At 43.5% G+C, this 10,069-nt stretch overlaps 2 protein-coding genes across 2 annotated transcripts in view; both read right to left on the reverse strand.

The window, feature by feature from the left end:
* Window positions 1-1,268, reverse strand: part of sptbn1 (spectrin, beta, non-erythrocytic 1) — a 90,476-nt gene extending 89,208 nt beyond the window's left edge. The window contains exon 1 of the mRNA XM_034100366.2: window positions 948-1,268. Within this exon, the coding sequence (XP_033956257.1) occupies window positions 948-1,122 (175 nt within the window). The 5' untranslated portion in view covers window positions 1,123-1,268. The remainder of the gene's footprint in view (window positions 1-947) is intronic.
* Window positions 1,269-4,807: 3,539 nt separating this feature from the next.
* crls1 (cardiolipin synthase 1) overlaps window positions 4,808-10,069 on the reverse strand; it is a 404,081-nt gene continuing 398,819 nt past the window's right edge. Inside the window, exons 6-7 of the mRNA XM_071205608.1 lie at window positions 5,382-5,388; window positions 4,808-4,902 (exon numbers count right to left, since the gene is read on the reverse strand). Coding sequence (XP_071061709.1) covers window positions 4,808-4,902; window positions 5,382-5,388 — 102 coding nt within the window. The remainder of the gene's footprint in view (window positions 4,903-5,381; window positions 5,389-10,069) is intronic.

The raw sequence follows: 10,069 nt of genomic DNA on the forward strand, positions 1-10,069 counted from the left end.
ACATAAACAAGGATGTGTTTAAAGTGTTTCCCCGGGCGTTTCTAAAGCAGGGCGTCATCTGCAAACTACTGGGGTTTATCACGAAAAGTCATGCACCTGATGCACAACTAAAGGACACAATGAGAATGAGCACTTCAAGCCAATAATTGAAAGGAATAGACGTGTCGTTTCTACATTTCAAACACGAGGTTTCCCTTCAGAAGAGGCCTATTTCTCTGTGTGCTTGATGTGTGTGTTTGTGTCAGGTGTGTGTGTTTTGACGAACTCAACCAACGCTTGGCTTCATTGAATCTCAAAGGCATCTTCGAGGAATCCCCAAGATGGCTGCCGCGTCTTTTTGCTCCTCTCCCAACTCTGCCTTTTTCCCCGCTTTATTTCAGTTTACTTTTCGTTGTGTGCTTTTAACTTTGTCCGCACTATTTCTATTCTATTCTATTCGTATTTACTTGCACTATTATCCGTGTTGCTCAGTTGGAGGAGCCTGTGACCTAAGACGTTCATTGTCAATATCTACACTGTATGCACACATGACAATAAAAGCCTTGGTCAACCCGGTCAGAGACATTATGACTCAGCCTATCATAACAACCGAATAAGGCTTTTCAAACATCATCACCTCCGACCCAAACCGTGTTCTGAACAGAGAATATGAACTGCTGCTACCATCTAGTGGGAGATACAAGGCCCCTCGATTCAGTAAGGTCAGACTGAAGCATCCTTTGTGCTCCAGTCCATCCTACAGAGCTGAATCCAGATGCAAAGCTAAAGGTTCTTTGAGCAGGTTTTCTCTCAGCGATTGATCTGTTCTGTTAAATGTGTGTTTCATGCATTGTGTCTTGATATTTGTCCGTGTTGATGTTCCACATGGATCTTGAATCCAAACAGCAGGACGGAAACCCCATCACACATTCACCCGTTCATCCATCATGTGTTTGTGGCGGTCCTACCTGCGAGGGCCTTGATGCGCGAGCGCTCGAAGAGTCGCGCCGAGCTGTTCTCGTTGTCCCAGTCGTCGGCGTCCCAGCGGTTGTTGACGCTGACGCCGTCGCTGCTGAACTGCTGCTGCTGCTGCTGCTGCTGGACCTCCATGTGCTCCAACTCCGCCACCACCACCGACGTCATGACGACCTCGCTGCGACTCCACCCCCCACGCCGAGGATGACGATGCTGCGTCCGAGTCCTTCAGGGACGGGACCCTCACACACACGGCCTCACACACACACACTCTCTATCTCAGACCGGCTCTGAGTGGCAGCCGAGACGATCGTCTAAAAAGCTGTAGAGATAAAAGAAGAGACAGAAAGAGAGGAAGGGTTAGTGGAGGGGCAACAGAAGGCTTAAATAAATAGGTTTTTTACACTGTGCAAATTATGAGAGCAGATTAAGTTCATTGCAGCCAAAATAAAATAAAGTATGGAGCTGGGAAAGCTGCATTTCAGGTGTCTGGATTGTATCTGCAGATAGACAACTGCTGTCGCAATGAACAGATTATAGTGGGACTATAAGCTGTACAAATACGCTTGTACAAAATCAACTACAAACTAAAAGAATGACAAAAACATCATATATTCATATTGTAAATGAATGGCAATGTTCTGTATGTCAGCATCGGGCTGCTAACCTCACACGTCTCTTCACTGATTCAGAACATTTACTCTGTTCAAGATTAAACTGGATGAAAGTAAGTCTGCACAGCTGTGAGGGTCATGTGACTGTCACTCTGCTCTGTGATTGGCTGCAGCCTGCCTCTTGAGCTGCAGTCAGTTTATCTGTACACTGAGAGGCTGCTGCCCCCCACTGCTCACAACACGATACTACAAGAACACACACACACACACCAAAAGTAAACAGCCTCATTTGCATATTTAAACAACATGTGTTATAAAACTTGTAATAAAAAAAAATATCTGTTTTAATGTAAGGAATAAACTGGGGAAGTTTAACGATGCTATTTATTAGTAAAATATTGAACCACCTGTAGAGTCCATCTAATATAGAGTTAATTTAAATATTATAGAGCAGGAAACAGCCGAGTGTTTAATTAGCATGTTAACAAAATGATGCATCGTCAGAGTCCCAAGATCATTCATAATGATTAGGAACTCATGAATATTGTACGGTCATTAAATGTATTATTGACAGTGTGATGTATAATAATACACACTGTGCGGCAGGAGGTGAAGCACGGAACCAGGTAGAAGGATGTCCGATACCTGCACACGCAGACACTTTGGAAATGCTGCAGCAATAAAGAAAAGGTTCCACAGAAAATGAAAAGACGGATGATAAACCTCTGGATAACCGGACATTGGACTACGTTTGGGTGACAAATGTTGGTTTTACTCTTTGTCAGCAGGTTGTGAAAACCTTGATATTAACTAAACCAAAAATATAAATCAGAGACGCATTGAACTGTTAATCGATTATATTACGAGGTGTTTTTACATGCAGCAGTGTAAGAGTTGCCGTCAGACTCGCTCTTTATCGACTGCTTTTCAAAAATGCATGCGGTGCGTTCGCTGTCACTGTCTGAACAAACCGAGAGCAGCGAGTCAGCAGCACGACTCAGCACCAGGCAGTTCTGATCCTGCAGTCAGCGAGCAGCGCCATGAGTGGGCAGAAAAACACCTCGGCAGCTCAGAGGCATCGCTCGCATCTCCGCCTCGACATGATTTCATCCTGAACATGTCAGTGGATGTCTGCGGTAAAAAACGTCCATCGAGGGACGAGAGGAGGGGTGGAAAGCTGCATTAAAAAGCAAAACGGTGTTCCCACAGACCAATGGAAATATTGCTGCAGAATGAAAAACCTGCAGAGTCCACAATATGCAGGGATACACACTTATGAGATTATGTGTGTGTGTGTGTGTCTTTTTTTTTTTTTTTTTTGCCACCCACTTGCAGCTGAACAACCAGTCAGGCTGGAGCTGCTTGTGTTGCTGCGCTAAAAATACGCTGCTACTGGGACCCTGGCTGTGTGTGTGTGTGTGTGTGTGTGTGTGTGTGTTGCCTGAGTGACGCCAACACAATGTGCACTCATTCAGAAGCAATTAAGCACACAGACACATGGACACACACCAGCCATGGAGTCATGACAACACACACCCAGGTTTTAGAAAGTGTGTCATGTCAGGATGGCGAGCTGAGCAACTTCCTCCTTCACATTTGTACCGTTTCAACAGAGGGTTTCTTTTAACGCTGGTATTATCTAAATCTCTTGACAATTTGTACGTGACTGATAATGGCTTTAAGAAAGAATGAGAAATGTCAGTTTCCAGAACCAAATGTGACGTATTCAAAATGTAGCACAACATTTGAGGTGTTAAACCAATCCATACTCAGCCATACGTGTAAATAGTTAAAACAGATACCTGATCATTTTGCATTGATCTCTTAATTGTTACTCACATAGGGGTTGGGAAAGCGGGGCATCCCGTGGGGAAGGTGTTTTTAGAAACATGTTTTTTTGCCGGGGGGAGGCCCTCAGAGTCAGACTTCAAAACAACCCTACGTTTAATATTGCTTGCTTGAGCTTTAAAACAAACGATGGATTTCTCTGCTGATCAGCTGACGGCTGCTGCAGCACATTCGCAGTCGCCACAGACAGATGCATGACACTGAGGAAGCTAGAGGCTACACTCGACCTGATGTCGTCGTGTAGAGAGGAAGGGCGAAGGGTCCGCAGAGAAATAAGACCGGAGGAGAGAGAGGCCGTTTCTCAATGTCGAGTAGAGAGCCACTATTTCAAGCATACGACGTCATCGAGCGGCGCCGAAGGACTGTTTAAATGCCCGGCATTCGGCGCCGCTCGATGACGTAGTAGTATACTTGAAATAGTGGCTGTCACTACCCGATCCGTCACCCTGCCCGATCGGTTCTGCGCATGTGCGAGAGGGGTCCGCCATGTTGGACAACTCCGGACGGCAACACCAGATGGACACTTGACACAGTGGCTTTTAGCAAAGCTCAAAAAGAAAACTCGAGAGAGATGAGTTATTGTTATTACAAACGTGACTTCACTATTATTTAACAACTCTTTTTATTGGGTTCTTTTATTTGGGGTTAAGTACATTGTCAGAATAAGTGAGGAATAGATTTAACTTCTGTTAGACAGCCATATGCCATACATGTTTGCATACATTCACAGTAATATTTATTCAGTATGATAGCTGTCTAAAAGAAGTTAAATCTATTTCTCACTTATTCTGACAATGTACTTAACCCCAAATAAAAGAACCCAATAAAAAGAGTTGTTAAATAATAGTGAAGTCACGTTGTAATAACAATAACTCATCTCTCTCGGTTTTTCTTTTTGAGCTTTGCTAAAAGCCACTGTGTCAAATGTCCATCTTTGCTTAGTTGCAGCCTTACATAACGTATGATTTGCAAGAAAATCTGTGTCTAACTTTAAAAACAGAAACCAGAGTTAATGTTTCAGTTTCATTTCTCTCCGAGCATCTTTTCAGCATCTCCTGAAGCTTTTCTCTCTCGCCCACGTCCTCCCACCTCTCTCACCCTCAGCTCTTATCAACGCTCTGTGCTGCGTTGTGATGCAACATATCCTCAATCCCCCCGCCTCTGGATTTAATCAAAATGGTAAGAAAAGTGGTAATTTCTCCCGTCAGAAGTGGCTGCAGTGCAAACTCTCTCACACACATTTCATTATTAATCTGCAGTGAATTACGTCGCATCGCTTCCCCTTTTCTCCGCCCCTCCAGTTCACAGTGAAAGACGGACATTATCAAGTCAAAAGGACACGTCTCCATGGTGACCGCTGTCCCAGCATGCATTGTGTGGACGCCCACTTGTCAGGCTGCAGACAGCGGCACAAAGACGCTCGGCTGGAGGAGAAACTTCTCTGACAGCAGGAAGAGTTTCAGAGACGGTTTACACAGCAGAGATACTGCAGGGAACTGAGGGAGGAGCATCAGAACGAGAGGGGAACAACTTTCTCCATTAGATACATTCTCTTGAATAAATGGCATGTTTCTGGTTGATTAGTGTTACAGGGTGTCTGCAGGAACCCTGAAGACAAATGTAAGACCTTTATTAAGACCCTTTCCACACATTTTAAGTCCTCATCGCCACTTGGAGTTCTAACCTGTTACCTTGGCGACACACTTCCTCTCACATTGACTATATACAGTATTGATTGTCCTTCCTCCGTATCTTCCAACCATTTGGACGCAGACTTGCATTTCCCCATAACGATGTTGCTTAGCAACCGGCGTAAACGGACCTTCGCTACTACACAGAATCACACTACACACCTACGCCATGATTACATTCAGGCAGACGGTAGAACACAACCTCTTAAGGCCCTGACACACCAAGCAGTCACCAGAGGACTAGCCGACGCTGAAGTCGGCTGTTGCCTGGCCGTGTTCTCCTGCGTTTTGGCCATGTGTCGCACGGGAACACACCGCACCGACTTCAGTGCGTGAGTGGCAATAACTCTCCTTACCAGCAGGCGGCGGTAGTGTGTATTCATCATTCAAAAGAGGCAACAACCGGAAGACAGAGAAGAAGAAGAATATCTTTTCTCCGTAATATCATACAGAGCTGGCCTCTCCTGGATCAAGGTGATGAGCAGGTCTTCGTTTGCATCATTCCAGATCGCCATGATGAGATGAAAATGAATAGCAGTCTGTGTGTGCCTTCTTAAATCGTTTGTTTACGTCCCTCACACTCCGCTTCGCTTCTCATGCACTGATTTGCTAGCTGAACAGCCAATCAGAGTGATTATTGGTCCGACTGCCAGACCCGATGCATGGCCGATTCAACATCGGGTCTGGCAGTCCAAATAAGGCGTGTCACGGTCGACGGTGCGGGACACACCAACCTGACTACGGCGCCGCGAATGCCCGACAGCCCTCTGACTCCCAAAATCGGGTTGGTGTGTCAGGGCCTTAAGGACCATTTATATACTTAATGAAAACAAGCTACAAAATGTAATACCTTGGAAAATGCCGTTTAATATTTTTTAATAGCCTTCATTTTCACTAAATTGATTTACCAACTTTTAATACTTTTTAAGACCCCGTGGACCCCCTGTGTTACAAACAATATAACACTTGACTGTCAGCCTGCACAGGCATCAGTTGTCCTGCTGGTTCTCCTTTCTGTGACTTAGAGAATAGCTCGATATGATGCTAGTTAAATGTGTATTTTTGCGAATTTAATAATGTAAACCAAATGCAAAGGAGATCGCCACAACTCCTTATGTTACCACAAGTACCACGTGTACTCAGTTCGGCTGCTTTAAGTATAACTAGCTTTTAGAAAATATTTTCCCAGTGACCATATAGTGATAAATAATAATCAAACATTCCCTTTTTCTCTCAAGAGATAATAAATCAAAATCTGTCCTTAAGTCCATAGTTACCAGAATTTTCATTTGCCTGGTGATTCAATACACTCATGTAATTTCCCCTGATCCGTTAACCCCGATCAAAGGACATTCATTGCTGCTTCATCACACAACAATTATGTTTGTATTACATCTTATATTTAATCTCTATGTAATACGTTATGATGCAGGATGATCAGCCAATGGATGTGTGAGCAGTCCAGCCCATGTGACATCATGAATACAGCGCTTGGCTTTGAAACAAGTCAATGAGAAACAAACCAGAAATAAAAAGGCAACAATTAAACCCAACGGGAAGCTGAGACAGAAACCAAAACTGTGAATTTAAATCCGACTTCAGCCATCCGACTTCAGCCATCCGACTTCAGCCATCCGACTTCAGCCATCTGATAAAACTATTGGAGTAAGAGTCAGAGAATCTCCAGAAATAAAGACGTGCATGGAGAGCTGTCACTCGTACAGATGGGAAAACAGACGGCTCTCAGCCTGTGCTCGTCTTTAACTCTCCGTATTTATAGCGATTCTTCACAATATTTCAATTCAAGTATCAATTGTTCACCATGGCAACCGAGGCCCTGCAGAGTCCCGAACAGCGTTTAAACTCCCACGCAGCACACACACTACATTCTGCTTAACACACATATACACACACACACATATACACACACACCTACATTCTGCTTAACACACATATACACACACACACATATACACACACGCCTACATTCTGCTTAACACACATACACACACACCTACACACTCCAAAAGCTGTTGTGTTCACATGTAACCTTAAAGCACTTAATACAAAAAGTGTATTTCTAAAGCGTCACATTGTCAGGAATAAAGGCCCCGGTGGCTTCGTGTGGGTGTTAAAAGGTTTTTTATTTATCAAGTCTTTCGGGCATTTTCACAGCATGACAGTTCAGAAAGATGGCAGCTCTGACTGTGTACAATTCTGTAGAATATAGCAGTTATATAAAGTCAGATATTAACGTTCATATTTCTTCAGATGCCCGGGAAAGTTGCATCGATATGTGAGACACTATCTGCCTGTAAGAGGTGTGAAAACATGAGCCTAGATATATTTTAAATATTTTATTTTTCATGTGTGGCTTTCGCTTCCTTTCCTGAATTATCCGGCTAGTCTGCGACTTTAAAGACAGAAAAACAGTAACAAAAATAGTCCCTGTGGCCTAGTGACATCACTATGTAATACTCACACGTCTATTGGCTAGCCCTCCAACACATTGTACGTGATTGGATAAGCGGCGGGACATCTCTAAGCGGTTGACCAATCACAACAGAGCCGGTCAGCTAACCAATCAGAGCAGACTGGGCTTTGGTTTCAGACAGAGGGTGAAAAGAGGTGCTGCAGCACAGGCAGTATGAGAAGAATAAAGAGCTTTTTGAACATTACAGCATGGAGACATGTAGAGACACTACATACTGATATACACCTGAACATCAGCAGGAGATGACTCTTTAAAGTAGAGACACTACATACTGATATACACCTGAACATCAGCAGGAGAGAACTCTTTAAAGTAGAGACACTACATACTGATATACACCTGAACATCAGCAGGAGGGGACTCTTTAAAGTAGAGGACACTACATACTGATATACACCTGATCATCAGCAGGAGAGGACTCTTTAAAGTAGAGACACTACATACTGATATAACCTGACAAAAGTAGAGAGGACTCTTTAAAGTAGAGACACTACATACTGATATACACCTGAACATCAGTAGGAGAGGACTCTTTAAAGTAGAGACACTACATACTGATATACACCTGAACATCAGCAGGAGAGGACTCTTTAAAGTAGAGACACTACATACTGATATACACCTGAACATCAGCAGGAGAGGACTCTTTAAAGTAGAGACACTACATACTGATATACACCTGAACATCAGTAGGAGAGGACTCTTTAAAGTAGAGACACTACATACTGATCAGAGGTCACGTTAACCGAATATTTCCCGCCAATGACGGATTTTTTCTAACAATGACGGAAAAATCTGAAAGCAGTCTGTCATTTTGACAGATTAGAACACAACTCGGAACAGCGCAAAAATGTCCACTAGCGGCCCACATTATATGACATCCTTAGTGGCCAGCTCGACTGAGGGCGATCTACTCTACTGTAGTCTGTAACTATTATTTAGTGATTCACACCCCTGTCCAGTTGGTGGCGAGTGTGTGCATATTAAGTAGCTATTGTCTAGTCTTGTTTTTGACCTCGTTGTTTGACCGGCTTTAGCAATCGCAAAATGTCACGGCAGCTGATCGTCCGAAGCTTTTTTAATAAGCCCAGTGATTGTGATGGTGTGGATAAACGAGGTGAAAAGAGGGATTGATGCGGTGGAGGATGAAGGACAAGCCAGTAAGACTAAAACTGACAACGTTCAGCCAGCGGCAGAGGGGCAAGCCAGTGGCAAGGAGTTCAAGCGGGAGCTGAGGAGGGAAGACGGCAGAATGTTCTGCGACATCTGTAGAGAAGCTAAGATGCGGATTCGTCCGAGGGGGGGCACGGCGATGCAGAAATCAGCGTTCACGCTTCAGCAGGTCCATTGAGTTGGTCTTGTAAATGTTTTGTTCATATTCTGATTGTAATCGTCTCATTTAAAACGATGGCATTGTTCATATTTGCCTGTTGAGGCTCAATGGTCGCGGTGTTGTTAGCGGCCCCTGCCCCCTCTGCTGTCTGTCAGGAACAAATAAATCATTCATGTTCGTGTTGACATGAAAAAAAACCACGGTCGGTGTCTCTGTTCATCTTTTTGTTTCTCCATGCCCTTAAAAGTTCTGCAATGAATCATTAAAACATGAATGAATGAACATTTGCTGCTCAGAACCCAAACATAAATATTAAATAGGTCTCATCTCATCATTAAAACATGAAAAATAAAATGACGGATAATAATGGATTATGACGGAAATGTTACGAACGCAACCACTGATACTGATATACACCTGAACATCAGCAGGAGAGGACTCTTTAAAGTAGAGACACTACATACTGATATACACCTGAACATCAGCAGGAGAGGACTCTTTAAAGTAGAGACACTACATACTGATATACACCTGAACATCAGCAGGAGAGGACTCTTTAAAGTAGAGACACTACATACTGATATACACCTGAACATCAGCAGGAGAGGACTCTTTAAAGTAGAGACACTACATACTGATATACACCTGAACATCAGCAGGAGAGGACTCTTTAAAGTAGAGACACTACATACTGATATACACCTGAACATCAGCAGGAGAGGACTCTTTAAAGTAGAGACACTACATGCTGATATACACCTGAAACATCAGCAGGAGAGGACTCTTTAAAGTAGAGACACTACATACTGATATACACCTGAAATCAGCAGGAGAGGACTCTTTAAAGTAGAGACACTACATACTGATATACACCTGAAACATCAGCAGGAGAGGACTCTTTAAAGTAGAGACACTACATACTGATATACACCTGAACATCAGCAGGAGAGGACTCTTTAAAGTAGAGACACTACATACGATATACACCTGGACATCAGCAGGAGAGGACTCTTTAAAGTTGAGACCTACATACTGATATAAACCTGAGACATCAGCAGGAGAGGACTCTTTAAAGTAAGTAGAGACTACATACTGATATACACCTGAACATCAGCAGGAGAGGAACTTTTAAAGT

This window comes from Pseudochaenichthys georgianus, chromosome 15 (assembly GCF_902827115.2).
Source record: "Pseudochaenichthys georgianus chromosome 15, fPseGeo1.2, whole genome shotgun sequence".
NCBI classification, from domain to species: domain Eukaryota; kingdom Metazoa; phylum Chordata; class Actinopteri; order Perciformes; family Channichthyidae; genus Pseudochaenichthys; species Pseudochaenichthys georgianus.